The following is a 21,518-nucleotide window of genomic DNA, read 5'->3' on the forward strand; positions in this document are numbered from 1 at the left end:
TGTGGCAATTTGGGACCCATACAAAGACTTGCATTCACAAATTTGAAAAAGCACACGACGGAGCTTTAACCACACATAAACAACAGAACTTTAAATGTGAGCCAACTAATCTTTTTTACAAATAAAACTGCTCTTTTTGATAAATGTGTTTGTATTGGTTAAACATTACTATAAACTTTAAATAGTCGAAGAATTTTCTATTCCTTCAAATTTGCATGCTGATCACAAACCTACGTCTTCCGAAGGCAACGATTTCAAGTTTCCCAGATAGTGTTACCTGTATCAAAGTTAGTTACTAAGTTAATTGAACTATCCCAATATCAACCCTGATTTTAATTAACTGTGCACACATATCAACCACAATGCCCTTCATACCCCAGCAAAATTTCGTCCCAATAAAACACACTCTCGTGCACTATGCATGGACGTTTCTGGTGTGCACAAATTTTTCCCAACCCTTTTCTCTGCATCCTTAGGACTAATTATATTAGTTTAACAGCTATAACCACACTGTTCAGCAGGACGTTTGTGCCATGACATCCCCCCAGCTGCTAAGAAAGCTGCAAAACTTTTCACAATATTAATACTGTGCAAGCTCCCGTGGCCTAAAGTAACTTTTCGAACTGTGTACACCCACGTTTCAACACGACCTGCACGTTGCTCAAGGTACCAATGCCCACTCAAAATGCAAGCAGTGCTCTTTCTAGAAGAACTGCAATTTATTCAACAAAAAAGAGGAACGCTTATTGTACAGTAGAAAGAATGTTGCCTCACTGGGAGCTCATTCTTATTAACAAAGAAGGCATTGCGACATTGCTGGCAGCAGATCGTGAGAAATCGATGTAAAAGAAACAGACTTAAGCTGTGAAAACACAACACCGAGAAAAGGGGGACTCAATCGCACTGAAGTAAGCGTAAAGAAACAAGCTTTGCCCAGTGCAAGCGATACTGGTGCCCAACAGCGAGGGGGAAAAAAAAACAAATGGAGAGATGGACCATAAGGCTTATAAGCAAGCTAGCCAATGAGAAAGGGCAGGGAAGTTAGATAAAAAATGAATAAGAAAATCAGGCGGAGGGGACAAATCAAAATGAGTTCACTACACAGTCTTTTTCACACAGTTGTGATGGGCTCCAAGTCCTGCACATGTCAGCAGTGTTCTGTTCCTCCGCCACTCCTTCGGTCGGACGTGACTTGCCTTTGCAGAACTCGTGTACGAAGTATTTCGCGAGAAAGAAAGAGCTAAAAAAAAAAATCTGTGCACTCTCCAGTTGCAAAATTTAAAAACTGTGCATTCCGCAAAAGTGAGGCAAGCACAAACCAGTTCTCCCTCTCCTTTCTCTATCTCTCTCGACGAAATGGGCAAGGCAACCCGACCAGGAGGAGGAGAGATCATTTAAGGCTCTAAAATCAAGAAGTATGCTAGTGCAGATGACGAGAGGGCGTGGGATCTGAAAGGGAGGGGGAAGTGTAACCGCACAGTGCGACAGGTGGGAACGCGCTCTTGCCCTTGGCGAACCATGTGTCTCAGCAGCAGCAGCAGCAGCAGCTTCTTCGTGCAGAGAGGCCAATGCAAAACTTAACACTGCATACCATAGCCGCACCCTTTCTTGCCACTTTTTCAGCCAGTCTGCAGACACTAGCTCCACACCAGCATCACCTTGATGGCGGCACAGTCAGAGGTGCGCAACGCTTTGTCAGAGCTCGGTCTGGGCACCACGCACGCAATGTCGAACAAGGTGAATGATGACGCAGTCAATGTGCGCACCCTAGTGGCGATGATGGGTGGCACGTTTGTTGTCTGGTCTCACTCCAGGCGTGGGAGGTAGCTTGACGGCGAGAGTTCAAGGCCTCTCTTTGCAAAGGTGATATCAAAAGCCCCAGATTGCTCTGGGAAATAAGAAAATGTGGCAGCTAAACAACAAGCAAACCAATAACGGTGGGCAAAAGGAATTAAAAAATAAAGAAGGGAGGAAGCTTGTACACAGATACGGCACACACATCTCAGTCATCCACTATCACAATGGGGCCCGAAAAATAGGCCCAACAGGGTTTAGAGACGGGAGAAGGCTGGGAGAGAGCCAAGAGATCGCCGCTGCTCATGACGGAGGAGGAAAAGAGCCGGGCTCAGCTTTCCTTGGTGCAAAGCACAAAAAGCGTGGTTGTTTCTTTCGGGGCCAATACGCTACAGTAAGACTGGCTTCTATTTAGCAGGGGGGAGGGGGGGGGGGCACAGAGCACGTCAGAAGATGCCGGGGCCTGCTCAATTTCCCTTGTGTGTTCGGTTTCTTCCTCCACTGTGCCGCTCACAGCTCCACACTGCTCACGCCAAATTTCCTGTCCCTGTGTCAAGTTGTCCCACCATTGCGCGCGAGTGTGTTGCATGTTGCGTGTGTCGTGTGTCTGTTCGTTCTCTTGCTCGTGTGTTGTCGAAGTGGCCTTCCCTCTACGCAGAATGGTGGCCGCAAGTGGAACATTCCTGGAAGAAAACAAAAGAGAAAAGGTGCTGCATTGTGAAAAAAAAAGAAAGGTTCTTGTCTTCTGCTCTACAGAGATTTTAGATCAGCGAAAGATCATTTTAAACAACACTGACGTTTGCATGCAAGAAACACAGCTGTACCGTGCAGTAAATTAATTTCAATCCAGAGGTGCGTGGGATGCTGTTTTATTCACCGGCCCGGACCCAACGCTAGCAGAAGGTGGGCCACCCGGGCCCGATGTGTCAGACTCGCAACCCAGCCCAACCTAATCAAAGGCAGAGCAATACACATGCTCCTGGCAACGCAATAGTAACATCCACAGTAACAGAGAATGAACCTATACCGTGTTTACTCACATATTGATCGCACTTTTCTTGTAAAAAAAATTGACAGACATTCAAGGGTGCGATCATTTTATGCAGGTTAAATTTCCCGCAAAAAGAAATTTTCTTTTTTCATCCCGTGTTTGCTGCAGGACACCAAAACAAAAATGGCGGCCGGCGGAACAAGCCAAACGCACCGAACGCGATTATTTTTCTTCTCGTGAGCACATTACGCACATTGAAACAGTTTCTTCCGTATCAGTAACGAATAATATTGTTAATATCGGCAAGTTTGCGACAATAACATAGCCATGTCCACTTTGAGGCGACAGAAACAGAGATGGGTGCACTTAGCTGCCAGTAACGTAAAAACACATGGCAGGCACGCTGCGGAAACTGCAGCATTTGTCTTCACTCCTATCCTAATATGGCATGTTTCCGCTAAGAGTGGGCGAATATCTTAGCTGCATTACAAGTGTCGGCGTATGAATAGGGTACACTTCTAACGTATCAGTGTAAACGTGGCCACTATTGTTGCCACTCGCGATTTGTTGCATGCCCACGAGTGCAGACGAGAAGTGTTGTTGTTGACGAGTGTTGTTGTCGACCAAAACCATTATGAAGCCTACAAATAATAAAGCCGAGGCAAGTTTGGTTGTAGCTTCTTTTTTTTCATGGAAGTGCGGAAAGTGATGAAAGGAATAAATGGGGCATCTGCTTAAGAATGTTGGGTGCACGCAGACTGCTTTGTATGTCTTCAAGAGTCGTTCACGTAGCCTTTAACAGATGGCAAGCGCGATCATCATTAGCTAGACTTGGCACACGACATATCACTGCGACAAATAACCACGCTCTCTTTCCTGCTATGTTAGCTTACTTAACTGGCTCAGGAGGCATACCTGGTATATTTGCACATGTGGTGTAACTGCAAAATGTTTTATCCAAAGAAATTTATCTTCAATTCTTGTTTACAACACTTCAATGGAGTGTGTTAGTGCGAACGTACATATTAATCCTGCCAGTATACTTTATAGTGAGCAGCATGCCTGCACTGCGTGCAATGTCACCTGCTTTATCGAATCGCTTGCTCACACCTGCCTGAAACTATCCACAGATTTGCTTTGCTAGCTCTAACTTCCATCTTGCAAGATTAGCAGCACGCACATGATTGGCCGGCATGCACGTGTTCGATACTACTGTGCACAATGCCTTCAACTGTGCACCAGCACCAAATAGGCACATAAGCCTACGAGATAATCTGTTGCTTGACTTCCCTCTCAAAATAGAGCGCTAGCAAGTATTTTGGACCCAAGTCATGCTTCAATGCTGGCCCGGCCCGCCCCATCAAATATGCCTGCTGGCCCGTGCCCAACTAAAGATCAGCCAAGCTGTCCAACCCAGTTGCTTAATGACATCTGGTGACTGAAAACTAAAACATTTGAAATGAGGTCACCAGGTATGTAATATCCCAAGCCAATGGCCACAGTGCCATAATCTGCCTCTGTTTCATCAGATTTAAAGGGACACTAAGGGCTGATGCTAAGTTGATGTTGACTGCTTAAATACCATTCCAGAAACCTCGCAACGCTCGTTTCGTGCCAAGAAAAGACTTAGTTTACAAGAAAATTGCATCTGAAGGCTCCGAATACCTTTATCGCAATTCAAAACTCCCGCCACTCAACCGGGGCAGTGGTGAAGTTGCATACGCCACCACCACCCTTTGCTGCCATCGAAGAGTAAAACGGTGCCCAACAGACAGCAGTACGGAGCCAAGACAGAGCAGTGGATTCGCCGCTGCAGCTGTTTTTCGCTCACGTGGCATAGTCACGTCGGTTATCCCGCGACATCACATGGAAGTTGAATTCTCTGCTACTTGCAGTTTGTGCGAGCTTCACAAGCCAGCAAAACCAGCGCAACACTACACGATAACTAAACCACTGAAACGCGAAAGCGGGCGTATCACAGAGTCGAGCGAAAACGAAATCTTTCGACTGCCCGCATTGTTGTCAAGGGTAATTTCAATGAGTTATTTTTTCTAAAAAGGAACTAGAAATCGACAAGCAGCATTTTAATTCGTCTTACCATACAGGGATGTTTTTTGCAACGAATGGTTGAGTACTAGTCACAGAATTTAACTGAGAAGTGCTTTCGTCTTTGGGCAAGTACTTGAATGTCCTGGAGGAGTCTCTAATCATGTCCTGCACTTACCTCAATTTCTCGATTATTAAGGCTCTATTCGCAATAATATTGACGCCTTAGAGGTTCTCGAGCATTAACCTATCACTTTAGCTTGACTTTATATTTGCCTTTCGTGTCCCTTTAATTTAGAGTGAGTTCAATGTACCCAGATGTCTGTGTATCATGGCCCTGCATGGGTCAGTCTCTTGCAATATGAGGCTGCCTTGTGGAATAGGACTAACTGTGCTTTCTGATCAAAGGCTAACATAGCTACGGCCATTCAAAGCTTCAACCCTTTAATGACAAAACCAGAAAAAAAAAACGTTTTTCTTGACAAGTTTCTGACTAAATGCCTTCAGCCAGCACCACTTGACAACCAGCAATTGTCATTTGTTGGTTTAGCAGGAACACAGCACGAACATGAGGAAGCTTGGCATGCAACTCGCTTTCTTTTGAAAGATTGGTCAGAGGAGACAAGGCAGTGCAAGATCTTTGGCTGCACTGGTGTCACACAAGTGACGTAAAGCAAATGAACTTTGCACCTATGGTTTACGTATGGTGAGAGATGACTGCAGCAATTTCAAACAAAGCCATTGGTGGCTTGGAGTGAAGCCCACTTCCGAAGAGTGTGCTTCGAAGAGTGTGCACAGCAGTACGACACGATCACAAGATTTATCACAAAGCTAACCAAACATGTGGATAAACACAAAAAGCTATGGCTATAGCTACGGCTGGCTACAGATGCCAACGGATTGGAGTGCAAAAGCGCTGGTTTGAGGTTTCAATGTGATATGGTGGCTGCAGTGCTGTGGCTGGCTACGGCTAGTGGATTAGCATGCGAGAGTGGGGGTTCAAGGCTGCGAGATAATCAAAATGGCGGCAGTGGGTGCCGGTTTGGACCTGCAGTTTTAGGGGTAAAAGTTTGGAAAATTGGGGGTGAAGGGTTTCAGCGTCCGAAATTTCAAACGTTTTTATAAATTGGCCCTATGGGGTACGTGACAGTGTCGTGAAGGTGTCCGAATTATGGGGCATGTCGGAAAAATTGGGCGTTCAGAAAATCGATGTTGATTGGATCTAACGGGCGGGTTATATGCTTTCGTGCGGTCCAGAGGAATCCGTACAATAGGTGTTTCACTGTAATATCAAACGCAAACTCGTATGCGACTTCTCTTTCTGCATGGTAGGAATTATAGCCTACTTGAACAAAGACGTGTCTTTCTGTGCCCTATATATTTTTTTCACGCTATCTAACGACAAAGATGCAAACTTAAACTGAATTCTGCGATTTTACGTGCCAGAATCCCAATCACATATCAAGGCACAACATAGTGGGGGACGACTCTGGATTAATTTTAACCACCTGGGGTTCTTCTAACATGCACTATGGTACACAGGCACTTTTGCATTCCACATACCATCGGAATACAGCCGAGATCAAACCTGTGGACTCATGCTTGGTAATGCAATGCCACTGCCACTGAGCTACGGCAGCAGGTACGCAAACTTTTCTGCGTGCAAAGTCGCCACGAGAGAAACGGCCTTAACACCAAGAATTTTCTTTTTGGATGAGACATTGCAGCATGGCAGGATGGAGGCCACACTTGTTACCGAGCTGCTCCTCCGTGACACAAATGCTGCCGATCACCAGTGTGACCAAGACGGATGGAGGGCAGATACTCACCCTAGCAACAATTCATCACTTTCTTTTCAGGAGGAAGCACCTTAAGTCTATCTTGGTTCTCAGCCTGGTCCTTCCCCGCCATTTGCTGGAAAGAAAAGAAGAAAATAGGTCACACTAAAGAAAAGCTCCATGCTACTTTTCACCCGGAAGTTCCACGTGCGAACACAGCTGGGCAAACCACTGTGCCTAAGTGCGCTGCATATTGGAGGTTTTATGTGTGGCTTGTCAGCTGATTTCTTTAATGTGCAACATTCTTCTCAAAGTCAAGCTAGTTTTTGTGGTGTACCTTGCGGTGGGTATCTCGCTAGGTATCTTGCCATTTAGGGCTGATCCCAATTGTGAAGTTTAAAATTATGCCACTCGGTGTATATCCCTGGGGTCAATCGTCGCCATGAGATTCCACATTTGTATACACATACATTTAAATAAATAAATATTGTCCAAAAGAAAGATTAGAACAGAGGACCTCTAGAGCAAGAACCCGATCTGTAAACATTACACCAAGGATGCATATGCCGACATGCAGGAAAGAACATGCTGAAGAATTTCCTGCGTGCAAGCCAGTGCATTGAGACACTTAACACATTGAGACTTGGCCACGCACGCATGCCTAGACTGGCAGAATAGAACACCGTCGAGAATTTCCTGCATGTAAGCCACCATGCTGAAATGCTTGTAATGCTTCGCACTACGTAGCTGCCAGCTAAAGCTGAGTCTGCCAAATTTTTGTATGCAACCAGTACTACAATAAAGTGGCCACTACAACGTTAGGATCCACTCCGGGGTAACGGCCCAGCAGCTTCATTTGAACATGCTCGCAGCATGCATAGTCCTATTATGTTTGCATGATGGCATGAAGAAAATAACACAGAGAACAGCACAAATAGCAGAACACCCAATGTAAACTTGACTCAAACTGATATTTATTTTAATACTGCACACTGTGGTCTTAACAACTGCCCACACACCACCCCTTTTGTAAAATAGTGTCAATTTTTGATGTGCACCGCTTTTGCCTGAACTACTGGTTAGTGTTCCATGCACACGCCAAAACACATCAGTAACCGACAGCACTGACATATGCGGGGCATTGTCTGTGGGCACGTATTCACACAGAATAAATTTTTGCTAGGTGAATTGGTTAATACTTAAAAGTAGGGTATGGCAACTAAAATTTCATGAACACAATGTACAGGCACTACCCTAACAATGTTACTGTCCCATCTTTTGCACTTTGTTTATCAAATCTGCACTATTATGCCTTTCCCATGTGCGCATTTGTTGCCTGCATGCTGAACTCACAAGCATTTGATATGTGTCTGAATTGCAGCCTGTGCGCATCATGTAGGGGAAACTTGACAGTGGGCTAGTTGGTTAAAAAATACTGAAGTTTGTGTGCAAAAACTACAAGATAGCAAGACTAGAACAAGTACACAATAAAGGACGAGCGCAAACTATCCTATGTTTATTTTTTTGAAACCTTAGAATATACAGTTAAACCTCAATATAATCAACTTCAACACAACAAAATTCTCAATATAATGAAGTATTTAATTTCCATAACTTCTTGTCCTTAGGAGACCATGTATTTTGACCCTCAATATAACGAAGTCTGTTTATACACGACTTCAGTATAAGAAATTTCACTGCTACTGCGAAGGAATACTTAGACAATAAATGGAAACTTCCATGGGCATGGATGGTCAAATGGTTGAATCACAAGGAGCTGCTTGCAAACGCACACCCGAAATTGGGCACCCCACCACTGCCGAAGCAGAGTAGCATCATTTTCCCCGCGATAAGATCCTATCGCTCCCCGCATGCTGTATGCTTTGGATGCGAGTGAAAGCATGCGTGGGTAAGCCAAGAAGGATGGTAGCTCGATGAGTGCTGTCTTCCCGCATGAGCAAGGGGAAAGGGGGTGGGGGTAGGTTGGGGCGGGTCTCCTTTTCTAGTGTGGCTGTATGGGGCTGTCAGCCTTGATGAGGGCATACACAGCCTGCACGAGCTCTTTCAGAGGTAATCTGCTGAGTGCGCAAAGAGTGGGCGTGCTGAGATGGTGTGGCACCATGTGCACTGTCTTCCTACGCGTTTAGTACTGCAGGATGCGTAACCTATCGTTTCGGAGGTGCGCTGAAGCTAGAGGAAGACGAAGCATTCACTCCCCACTGCCGGTGCTTTTTATGATGGCGTTGTCCCACTGCAGGCTGCGCTATCAGCCAATGTGAAGATATAGTCAACATGGCATGAAACTATACCTTTCGTCGCCAACCCTAGAGTTCAACAAAACTACTGTTCTTTTCTCATTCAAATCTGTTTTTTCCGATTGCCAGATAATTAGGGAAATTCTGCGGCCCCTTCCACCTAAGAAAAATCAATCAGTGACTGCACTTATTTGCATAAAAGGTCAAATATCGATACAACAATATTTCTGTATATCTAAGCAAATATTTAATTTTACTGACTTCATTATATTGAGGTTTAACTGTGTATGTTGCCACATTACATGCACAAAGATGCCTTTCTGAGCCTGCTGACACCATCAATTGTCACTGAGTCAGCATAGCTTGTACGAGGACAGTTTCGCAATTGCCAGCAGAATTTTTTGTTTTCTGGAGCAGATACTGAGTCAGCGTGGCTTGTAGGGGGATATTTACACAACTGCCGAAACACAGAAGAGAATAGCAGTAAAGCAGTAAACTATGTCAGATTGAACACTCAGTGGTGTATATCGTCTTATTTTGCTGTAGTAACTAAGATGTTTATCTTTGTTGTTTTTGTTTTGTTGTTAAAAACTAGCGTGGAAGAGAATGCTATTTTTTTTTTCATGTACGCTCTCGCTTGCGCGCACTTTGCTTCTGTAACCTTTTCTTCATTGTCACAGAAACTTTTCCACAATTATACAATGAGTGTGTGTGTAGCCCATGGTGTGCTTAGGGCCGTTTACACAGTGGCACTGGGCGAGTGTGTGTGGCCCCTACAGCAGATGGAGCTACCCAACAAAAGATGATCATGGTTTAATGAATTCAGGCCTAAAGAGGTTCAAACGGTCACGTAGCTTAATTCAACCCTACTGACGAAATAACTGTAGATGCACACAGCCCTTCTGATCACAATGCCAGGTCAGTGTGCATGACACAGCTAAGTGAAAGTATACTGTGCCCACTCTGCACACAGGTCACGCCATAGCTGCGCATTTACTCGTTATATGTAATTTTACACATTGGCTGCAAAGAAGAAGTAGCCTGCAAAAATATTTACCTTATTTAAGATGGCTTCGGCAAGCTCCGTGAAGGCCCGCTCAATGTTGACATTTGTCTTTGCACTTGTCTCCATGAAGCGAATATTATGGTCTATCGCCACCTGCAAAGGTGGAAAGGGAAAAGCCTCGTGTCAGAGAGGAGAAACAAAAATGCAGAAGTAACATTGCGAAGTAAGCTTCACCATCTTAGCAGAATCACAATATTACTACCTTCAACTGCCTAACTGCACCTTGTGCTGAGAAAGAAGCAACACCACCTATACGGATGTTTGTAAGTTCTTATGAAACATGCTCCTTATTTGCACGTAGACTTGAAAAGTCTACACCAGTGACATGTACTAGGATAACTATGGTTAGGCAGCTGTTTTTAGGTGACAAGCTGTGGTTATCATGGATTAAGTGTGCTACACTAAGACTGCTCTCTAGGTACACCAAAAGAAATGCGTGTTATCAAATCAAATTATAGGGTCGTACCAAAGCAATGCACGCTGTGAGAGATGCCATAGTGAAGGATTCAGATCAATTTTGACCCCAGTGATGGTTTCAGTAAGGTGCATCCGAATCTAGCTCCATGAGCACTTATGCATTTGGAGCACATTTTGGAGCGGGATGGCATAGAGGACTGCTCTTGGCACAATTTGGTGAAATTGGCGCAGCTGTTCCACGCCTGGGCAGCAGGCCTGGCAAATGGTAATTTCTTTCTCGCTTGGTGAGCATTGTGCAACGTGACAATCGTCATGGAAGCCAACAACCCATAGGATGAATGATGGTTCTACTATACTACTGTAAAATTCTGAGCAAGTGCCCCCCCCATCTCAAGCAAGTCGAAATTACCGGCAAAGTGTGAGGGGATGCTATCCAGGAACGGCATCAAAATTTAAGATGGCAACGACAAAATTTTCCTGCAAGAAAAAAAATGCAGTGGGCATGGATTTAAAATTTTATTTAATGTGAACTCGGTTAAACTAAAGATTTTTAGTGCTGCTCATCATTCTCAAAACAAGTCGAGCTCAGCTGCAGTGCATGGCTACCGACGGCAGACAGCAAACCGTGGCTTGGCCATGCTCACATCACAGCTGGCAACTCCACAAATATCAGCATGTTTTCTTCTTCATGTGAAATTATTGCAAGGAGAGGGTAAAGCAGCAACAACGGTAACAAAACATTGCTGCTTGGGAGCGTCGAAGGTTCATTCTGAAGCGCCGTTTGCTACACATTTGAAGCGAGCTGGAGAAGATTTAAAAGGCATAGCGACGATATCAGTGGCAAGCGATCAGCAGCAGTGAGCGTAGCTGCGACCACTCATCTGTCGCTGAGTGCCCACATCACTGTGCCGCAGGGAGATCCTCTGTACAGTGTGACAAACAGATCTCGCCTTTTGCCAGCAAGACCACTGTCAGCCGGCGGTCCACAAACTCCGAACGGTGTGCGGCAAGTTGCCGTGTCGCTAACGGAGACATGCCTTAAAAAAGAAAAACAGAAAGGACCCACGGGAACTTCTTTTCGTGATCTGGATGTGGCAGGCCAGTGTTGCTTGGACGCGGTGCATGATAAGGGCGCGGAGCGGGGAGGGGGCTTTCCCAGAACGGTGCAGAAACTTGAAATTAGCAGTGAATATGGGGAGAGGTAGGGTCACTTGCATGGGTGAAAGTACTTGCTCGAAATTTTATGGTATAGCCCAAGGGCTCACATCAAACTTGACTACACCATGATAGATGATTAGTTGCCAGGTAGCTCACTGACAAATTAATCACATCTATTCAGATAAAGACACACATACCTTACAGCTGCTGATGCTACACTGCAAAGAAAGCTGTTAAACTCTTGCCACTGCAGTCCACAAATGTTGGTGCTAAATAAAAGCTAGTTGATGCTGCAGGTAATTGCAGGTAACTGCAGGTGTGTTATTTTCGTGGCCCATTCGGCCAATTCAACATTTCCATATTTCAGACACTTCTTTTTCTCTTCTGTGTGATTTTACTGTAATTCAAGGCTTCTTTCACAGCCACATTTACTTGCGCCCCATCTGGTTCTTCGAAGAGCAGAAGCACTACTGTGCAAATTCAGTAGCTGACTGATAATTCCGACATCGATAATACAGACAACTTAGCAACATTGTCACTCAGCTCACAGATGTATGTAACAGCTGATACTTTGGACGCCTTACAGTACACCGTTTCATATTTTGAACTCAACGTACATAACTACAAGCTATTTTCGCCACTGAGACGAGAATGAGATGTTTTCGTTCGGTGCATTGCAGTGTGTCATCGAAACCTAATGTGGAAAGGACTAGCCAAGCCACTAGTCACAAACCATGCCCAAATCATGGTGCAGACTAAGCCAAACTGCTGATTTGTCAAGGCTGCATTCACATGTTTCTTGTCTGCGTCACACAAATCCTAGCCGCACCTTTTAGCATTAATAGAAAGTTTTCATTTATTCATTTACTCATTGCAGTGTTTGTTCCTTTACTGACACAGTGACACAGTCTTGGGAAACTTCTCCGGTCATTGTTACGAATTTTTGTCACTCAGAATCATCAAGCAGCTTCAAATGACGCCAACTGCACTACATTTGTGTGAACAAAGGCAGTGGTTATTGTTAGGGACGTGTTGGACAAGGACAAAGAAACTCTCCATCACTCGGCTATCAGAGTGCAGCCGATGTTGTTTGTGTTGTTTATGTTTATGTTGCCGGGATTGGCAATTTGATGCACGCATCGAGTCCACTTTCTTCCACCTGTAGCTACAGCACGCCCACAGTCAAAAGCACAGACTGCACAGGGTGATGCAAGCATATGTACAAGCAGCAACGCATCGACTGGCTTTTTGCTGCAATATCAATTGTACAGCTGCCAGAGGCACGTGCCCACCATTGCCACTGATGCCGCCATAGTGCTGCCTCCTGCTATCAACCTGCTATGTCCTCTTACACACGACCCGTGTGTGAAGGGTTAGGTCTCCAGAGATCTGCAGAGTATTTGGCTGCAAAAGCAAAAAAGTCAAGTGTACACGCCGTCACGCTCCATTCAGTCGGCTCTGCTGGAGCAAGGGCAGCATCCTGGCTGCCACTGCTGGCATGAGCGCTGTGCGTGCACGTGAGTGTCCCCTATAACCAGCTGTGTACATACCGTGGTGACACATACAGTGGTCCGAGCGGAGCAGACAGTAATCATCAAGCTGAATCTATGCAGTACTTTATTTGGGGCGCTGGAAAATGCTGACCCATCCTAAAAAATTTTCTCCAGTTTAACCTCATGCACTATCGAGATGGAACGCCTGCAAACGTCACTGGCTGCACTCCTTATAAAGCCTGCATTCCAAGATGTCTTCAGCGAAATGCGAGACCATGCTATCACTTTCAATGCTTCGCCTTCGGACGAAACTGCCAATTCTTTTTTGTTACTTGTGGATTAAAAGCATGAATTTCCTGGGAAATTTGCTATTGTGTAGGCTTGCAAGAAAGCTTGACTATTCAAACTTTAAAATGGCCTAATTCAGGTCCAAATTATCAGTTGGCAACTGTACACAGGTAAAAGCGCTGCTCACAGTAGTTTAATATGTTGTCCCAAACAGTGACTGATAACCACCTACGAAACTGCAAGCATAAAGCAGCCCTCTGAGCTGAAGGCGGCAGATGGCAAATCACCAAGATAGCAGCACTGTGCTGCCAAGCACGCTGTCTCAACGAAACCACTAGGTAACACAAAAACCAGGGTTCCACATGCAGCCTTCACTACAGTTAACGCAATGATAGGAACTGTAGTCCTTGCACAAATAGTATTTCCATGCTCACAAGTTTGAGTTAAATCCAGCAAATGTGGCTAAGCTCAACCAACGTAAGGCTGCTTGTGTAATAATACGATAATGATAGAGCCCAGTGTCACACTGATTTTCGTCACGGTGATGCTTGTTATAAACTTGCAGTGCAAACTGCAAACTCACCGCCTCGCCTCGCTCCCTAGAAATGAGGCGCTTGTCCTCCATATCGCACTTGTTGCCCAGGATCATCTTCTCGACGTCCTCGTTCGCGTGCTCGTCGATGTACCGCAGCCACTTTGCGATGTTGTCAAAGCTCTTGGTATTGGTTATGTCGTACACCAGCATGATGCCCATGGCGCCCCGGTAGTACGAGGTCGTGATGGTGTGGAAACGTTCCTGGCCTGCTGTGTCCCTGCAATGTCAAGAATAAAGGCACGTTACCTAATGAACTTGATCAACACTATTACACACTGCATCTAACGTATTAGTCGGCAGAGATGAAGGTAACATTTTGCCCCACTTACGTGGCTGTGCGAAAGGAGACAAAACATTGGATACTGTCACAGAGAGGAAATGGCTGCCGACATGGCTAGACTGTGTTCATCAGCAGTTGGTCAGTCAGACAGTCAATGTGGCCAAATGAAGCTGTGCCACCAAGTGTACAGATAGTTGAAAAGAGGTCCCAATAAACAGAAGGGGCTTTTGAAGAACAATCCAAAAAAGCGGAATGCCTCACCCGAAGCATCTTCTCGGAAAACTTTTGAATGAAAGAAAGTGAAGCACTCGCAACACAGAAGTATTGCACAGAAAATAGTGCAATGCGGCCCACTACCACTAAAATGCCATTTCTTTTTGGTTGTAACTGTGCAGGTGTACAGATTGTCACAAAATAAATGCCAAACCAATGTAAGCAATTTTGTGCACAATGGCTTCGAGAAATGAAACAGGTGACCAGGTTGCTTGTTTCTGCATACAGAACGCTTGGTTCTGGAAATATAAAATTTGTCATTCATCGCCCGGTGCAAAGCTGAAACAGGAAGCCGGAACAGGGTGTAAATCAGTGAAGTGCTACCACATGTCACACGGAACAGTCAAATGAGCGAGTTTTGATTCGTACAAGGAAAATAAGAAACCTATTGCAGGACCCTCAGAAATAATATGTTACTCTGCATACAAAACAAATCAATTTAAATTTTTAGAGCATGTCTCAAGCCAGTTTAAGTGCGTATTTGCTGCCCTCACACCGGCAACAATGGAGGGCCATCACCTAAAAATGTTTTCTTTGCACAACCCCTGGTCTACATACTTCTGATCACTGGTGTACCGCCTTAATGTTCTGTTCAGTTTACACCCCCAAAGCTAAAGATGAACTGCAATTTTTTTCTTTAAGTCACCTCTTAGAACCTGCAGATGCCTTCAAGGACAGAAAGTGACATGTTCCCTTGTGTTTCTCACTTCAATGCCTCCACAAATTGAGGTAGGGAGTACTTATTTCTGCGTGTACTCTTTACACCAGAAATTACAAAACTAAGTAAAAAGTGGGAGTGCAGGTTCATATGCAAATTTCATGCTGCAGCCTAGCTGCAGGGCAATGCATGAAGCCACACCAGCAGGCACAGTAATGACTGCACAACAGTGTTTCTGGTGTTCTGCTTTTTGTCATCAGCAGCATTCACATGGACACAGTAGTAGAAGCGGACGGTGTTAATTAGTCCTACTGCGTGTTCTCATACGCCACCGTTAACCGGAACGCACATTTCCATATCCAGCAAACTAACACCACCTTGTCTCATATTTAAAGGTTAGCGCTCTCACTTCCGATAAGCCTGCTTTTGCTGTCGTGCTGTAAAATGCACCAAGAGTAGCTGCAGGGTGTCAGCTACATTCTATCAGGTACTCCTTCATTTGTCGGCACAGACAAACTTACATGAAATTTATTTTTGGGAAATGTACCGTATTGTATCGGGCTATTAAAATTTCCCAGTGTGTATGGAACTGTTGACAAGTCCATTGGTAGCTGAGTGCAGCTGTCTTGCCTTCTATTTCTACAAAATGGCTTTGCCTATGTTACTGCCACAAATCAAGTAACTCGCATCTATTCATGACAGAGAGACTGTTTCAATGCATGTATCGTCCTCAAGAGTGGAAAGAAATTTCTTGCAGACTGCTTCATAAGCCACCATTTTTGTTTTGATGTCCTGCAGGCGGCAGCAGCTGCCGCTGGCTGGTTGACCAGTTGTCATCCTGCAGCAAATGCTAAATGCTTTCCCATAATTCCTGATGTGATACACTTCTGTTTGCATGTGCTGCTGAAATGTGCACCCTCCATCTCAAACTACCCCTATTTGGTGCATTTGATACGATACACCTTTCTTAGCAAATTACCTCATTTACATTAGATGAGATAAAAGCTGATACAATAAGAGTTGCTACGATTCGTCTCTTTTCCACTGATGTAAACATAGCTATTAACAGGGTAAGGTCATTTGTCGAAAAAATAAGTATCACTGCTAGCAGCTCTGGGCACAGGTTATATGAATTGGAGATGAGGGTCATATGCAGAGGCTAATTATACACTTGAATGTATGTTATATAATCTGCGCATCCATCTCTGTGATATTTACATGGTGTTTCCCCTTTCACAGTGCAGATGAACACTGCGCTAAGACCTGCGCCATACAAAGAAGTTAAATCGAATAACGAAATACTTTCTATTCAAGGCGGAAATGCATTACTTCATTGCAAACAGAGAGAAGTTCCCAATGGAAACAAAACAACATTTCCCATAACTGAGACTATACTCACGGGCAACTTTTCTTGGCTATGAAGCGAAGGCTACGGAAACTAAGCGCACCTCTTTCACCGCTGCTGGAAGTAGTCCCGCAGTTTTGTTGACGTTTTCTTACATGGGAAATTGAAAACAACATCCATTTTGTTTTTTACAGCACCTAGTTTGAAACGATACCTAACATTGACCAGTGAGCTATTGGTATTTTATTGTAGTTTAGTTTACTCTTTCGAGTTTTCGCACACCCGAAACCATCGCACGTTTTGCACATTCATCAAACGCAAAATGGCGCCTGTGTCTTCTGGTGAACGTTTGTGGCTTGCTGTCCTGCCAATCAACTGCCCGAGGGGCTGCTGACCAACTTTAGCAGCAAAAGACGGTTTAAGCACACAAAAAAAGTGTTTGCAGCGTCTGAGCGGAAACCAAGCGAACCCATTTGGAAATCGCGACCATCAGCATGTCCAAACAACCGAGCGAGCTGATTGCTGCACCGGCTTTACTGACGCCAGCGTCGGTTGCGCGCCCAAGTCTTAACGACGATATGTGGCCGCCTGAGAGCTCCGATGCAGGCTGCGATGCTCGCCGTTCAGAACTTGGTACATAATAAATGTGAATAAACATTGATTCACGCTGAGATAATTGTATCTGCCTTCGCTAAGGAGGTTGTCCGAGGTTGGCAAAACTCAAACCAGTGCCGAGCGCGCCCTGACTACATTGCGTACGAATACAGTCATTTGCAGAAGCTCGGCCGCCACAGCTTTCGCTTCATAGCCAAGAAAAGTTGTCCACGAGCATAGAAATCCGCAGGCAACCTGAAGACAAAACATCTTCAATCAAGTAACTAAAATATAAAAGAAAACGCTACTTCACACTTTAAATCCAAAATCAATGTGTCTCAGTATTGGTTAATTATTTCAGGTTTCAATGGATTACCGTGACATACCAAATGCTTCGGGGGCATCACGCATCTTTATTGTTACTAACAATCACTGCCACTTCATATTGTTCTGCTATGTACGAATATTCAAGAATCTCATAATCGTGAATCACTGCAATAAAAGTTAAGCATGCTTTGAAGCAACACAATGTAACAACATGTCCTACTAGTGCTGTTCTTCACTTCTATAACGTCCAGTGCATGTCTACACCCTTTTGATGAGACAAAAATATCTTTATATGCACATTTCCTGTTACATATAAAAAATCTGCCTCAATTTTAGATAGTGTGCATGCAGCCATGCGCATGTGTTCCCATATTTTTAAAAAGCAGTTATCCTTGCATTTTAGCATAATCATTTCGCATTTAGCAACACTTTAGCATTTTACAGCACAAGCGATTCAAGCCTGTTCACTCTGAAGGCTGAAACAAGCTACACCAACTACGAAAATGAGAACAGCGAGAACTGCAAAGTAACGAATGTGCAGCATGTCTTAGCTGCTGCAGCTGTGCTATTGAACAATGTCAAATGGCATGACAATAACATACTTGCAATGCCAAAGCACAATGGATTCCACGATGCAAGTTTACTGTAGAACAAGGGACACCGCAATGCGCAACATGAGCAGCACAACAAATAGAGGCACCAAAATCAAGTGCACGCCGGCCAGGGCATCTTTACTCACCATATCTGAAGCTTTATTTTCTTGCCTTTCAGCTCGATGGTTTTGATCTTGAAGTCGATTCCTGAAACATGACAAGAGTATACATAAGACAGTGCCGAGTATGGCAGTCCGTTTGACATGAAGCCAACAACATTTATATAGTACTTAATTACATGTCAACACCTGAACTGAGTGCACTTAATGCAACCCTCACTTATGTGTGGCAGCAGCTTGGCAAGGCTCACAGTCACAGGTTGTATATCTACCACAAAATTATATATGCTCTTTTCCGACAACATACAAGGTATGATTAAATGAAAACCCTGCATACAGCATCACCCTGACCAACAATGACTAAAACATGGACAAGCAAGTATCCATTCTCCCTCGCTAGTTTGTTTTGGAATGTCATTGACAATATGGCCCCAAACCCCTAGTGCACATAAGAAATTAGAAATCTAAGTTAGGGTACAAGCAAGCATAGGTTCCCAATGTTAACATTTCGATTAAGCAAATGAGATCTGGCTAATTTATGTAGAAATTTGTAAAAAGGAAATAAAACTCTACATGTTTCCCAGAGGTTATCTTTGGTATTAATGAAAAGATGTTCCTAGGCACATATACTCATTGCATGCACATAGGAGTTGGCAGACGGAGCAGCAGTTCCAAAGAGAAATATTCAACAGAAACCAAAGCTGCAGCAAGGCTGCTTTTAAGCTCAACTTAACCTTTCTTTTTCCAGGGATTTATTACTCAGCACGTGCCAAAAGAAAGGTCAAAAGCACTGACGTAACCAGCATTAACTATATGATTAAACTAGGTTCTTATACCCTATAGTAGACTATAGTCACTAGGGTTGTGCAAAACAATTAAGTGCCTGGATAACAAAGGATACCAAACAAAACATACCTTCGGCAAACTTCAATGTACTCAAATATAATACATGCAATTTCACTGTAGATATGCTTGTGGTAAAAGCGTGTAATTTCAAATTCTAGTGAAATTCACCTGCAGTAAACAGAAGTGCATATTCTATGGCATCCACAACAAACAAGCGAGCCCAACAAACCCATCAAACATATGGGCCCTGGGAAACTTTCAAAAAAACCGACTGCATTGAAGCAACCAGTGGATGCTTTTAGCTTAGCTACAGCCATGCTGTAATACCTGGCAGTGTTTTTGTGCAGACGCTATTCCAGCTGCTATGAAACAGCAAAGTTTGTACTTCAGGAAGCCTTGGTGCCAAATAAGGCTTCTATAATTTAAAAGTAGCTGGATAATCTGTCAATGACACTAAACTCATTCACTTTGTTCATGGGCCAACAACCTTTACATCTGTGTTGAAACAAACTTCGCTGCTTCAACGAAGTTGGCTCATCCTAAAGCGTGTAATAGTGGGTGAACATTTTGCATTATCCCAGATTGTTGATGGTGATTGTACTCTACTTCAATTACTCGGGACATGCTCCAAAATGTCAAAAAGCCAAATGTTGAATTTTTAGGTGGATCCTTACATACAAGGTATAGCAATTACTCCCAAATTACTGATGTGGCTTCGAAGTCTCATCGCAGCGCAGACAACTAGATTTCCTGAGAAAATATGCACTTTTCGCATGTTTTCCCGCAATGTCACTATGTGATCAGAAATATAAACTACCTACTGCGACATCATTAGCCAAACCTTTAATGACGCCAACCGTAGTAAATGACAAGAAGTCAGAAAACCCAGCTTCCAGATTCGCTAACAGCTGCTACTGGACCTGCTCTACGCGAATGGTTAAGTATAACCTTTAAAAAAAAAAGAGAGATGCGCTCAACCTAAAGTGCTGATGCTTCAATCTAAGATACTTGAACGTACTTTGCCAAATACCACGACTGTTCCCCATAAAATTGTCCCCCACTGAAAAGATCGCCTCAAAGACGCGCTCAAACGACCCTAACACGTCAGCGCCAACCGGCGACAGACAGGTAGTCAGACGCCCCACCCCCCTGGAGTTCTTTAACCCCGCGCCGGCGCGAAATAGAATAAATATACGAAGAAGAGAAAAAGTCACAAATCGGGCAAGAAGGCAGCGGCCGAGATGAATAGGAGTGCAGCGAAAGCGTGGCTGCTCTTTTCACGCCGTCGGCTGTCCCTGCACGCGTGGTCGAACGCTCGCTAATCAGCAGACTCGGCTCACTCGAACAAGGTAACCAACCGCTCCCAGCAGCGCCCATTCGTTCCAAAGCAGCAGCGGACGCCTCGTCAGCAAACGTGAAGTGGTCGCTTTCTATCTCGAACAGGGCACAAAAGATGCCTCTCAAAGGAGCCGATGTTGTTGTCGCCCCCTCAAGTTTAGCTCTTCTCGACGAAGGCTATCCTTCCCCCGTCATAAGGCGCCCAGGCAAAATACATTTCTATGAGCGTGTCCCGATGGACATAACGTTCCAATTCGCCTGCGCTCAGCGTTGGTTTGTTTTTCGTTGTCTCTTTAACGACGCCCAGGACGCAAAGCGTAAAACGGCCGGCGTCCGATCGGTTTGTTACGTGTGAGCGGACCTTGACGGAAGGTCGTTTCGGAAATCGCTCACGGGAGCGGCTCGTCCGACGCCGGCAGTACCGTCGGCAGGGGAACGCGCTCAAACCCGAGGGAGGGAAATTGCTATCGCGCACCAGCGACCGACAGCGACGAACGAATAAACGAGCGCACATACACAAGAAAAGCCTCTTGGGTGTTACCCCCGGTCCGATTCCGAAGACATCGGTGACGCGACCGCGGGGAGAGGAAATAAACGCGAAGCACAAGGAAGAAAAAAAGTAGAAGAAAAAGCTCACCTATGGTGGAGATGAACGTCGTGTGAAAGGCGTCGTCGGAGAACCTAAAGAGAATGCACGTCTTTCCGACTCCGGAGTCGCCGATGAGGAGCAGCTTGAAGAGTAGGTCGTAGGTTTTCTTGGCCATAACGCCAAACTTAACCCCCGCTCACTCGCAATGGCCGACTCGGGGCACGGAAAACGCCTCAACGGCAGCTCAGACGCAAGGCGATCACGTCGGCACAGCGGACGACACGGCTGGCTTATCTCCAAGGAGCGCTGGCGTCGTTGCCCGTCGAGGCACCGTTGGGGCAGTTGTTGCACACTCGAGGATCGGCACCCGCGATTAACGCCACAAGCGAGTCATCGGCGTTCCACTGTTCAACAGCCCTCCTTTTTTTACACAGGCCTAACCAAGCGAGCGCTCGCTCACTTGCGCACAGAGTCTAGCTAGCGCTGCTAGTGTCCAGTGACGTCACTAACGGCGCCGCGTGGAGCGGATATCCGCTCGAGCTGGGGCGTTTTCTTGAGTGCCGCGTTTCTTATTTTCGGTTTCATTTTATTTTTCTCATACAGCACGAGGCAACTGGAGGCTGTCACGTCACAGATAAAGGCGAACGTCATCCGCTGCGCAATCGAAAACATAGA

The 21,518-nt window shown here is 45.0% G+C and overlaps 1 protein-coding gene across 1 annotated transcript; it reads right to left on the minus strand.

Moving 5' to 3' along the window:
* Positions 1-680: 680 nt before the first annotated feature.
* Rab10 (RAS oncogene family member Rab10) lies at positions 681-21,345 on the minus strand. Its single transcript, XM_070540893.1, has 6 exons — positions 20,892-21,345; positions 18,098-18,158; positions 13,870-14,098; positions 9,922-10,023; positions 6,661-6,745; positions 681-2,477 (listed from the first exon to the last, which is right to left on the minus strand). The coding sequence occupies exons 1-5, from the start codon at positions 21,016-21,018 to the stop codon at positions 6,662-6,664; spliced, it is 603 nt and encodes a 200-aa protein (XP_070396994.1). The 5' UTR covers positions 21,019-21,345; the 3' UTR covers positions 681-2,477; position 6,661.
* Positions 21,346-21,518: the final 173 nt, after the last annotated feature.

Source organism: Dermacentor albipictus, chromosome 6, assembly GCF_038994185.2.
Source record: "Dermacentor albipictus isolate Rhodes 1998 colony chromosome 6, USDA_Dalb.pri_finalv2, whole genome shotgun sequence".
Lineage (NCBI taxonomy): Eukaryota > Metazoa > Arthropoda > Arachnida > Ixodida > Ixodidae > Dermacentor > Dermacentor albipictus.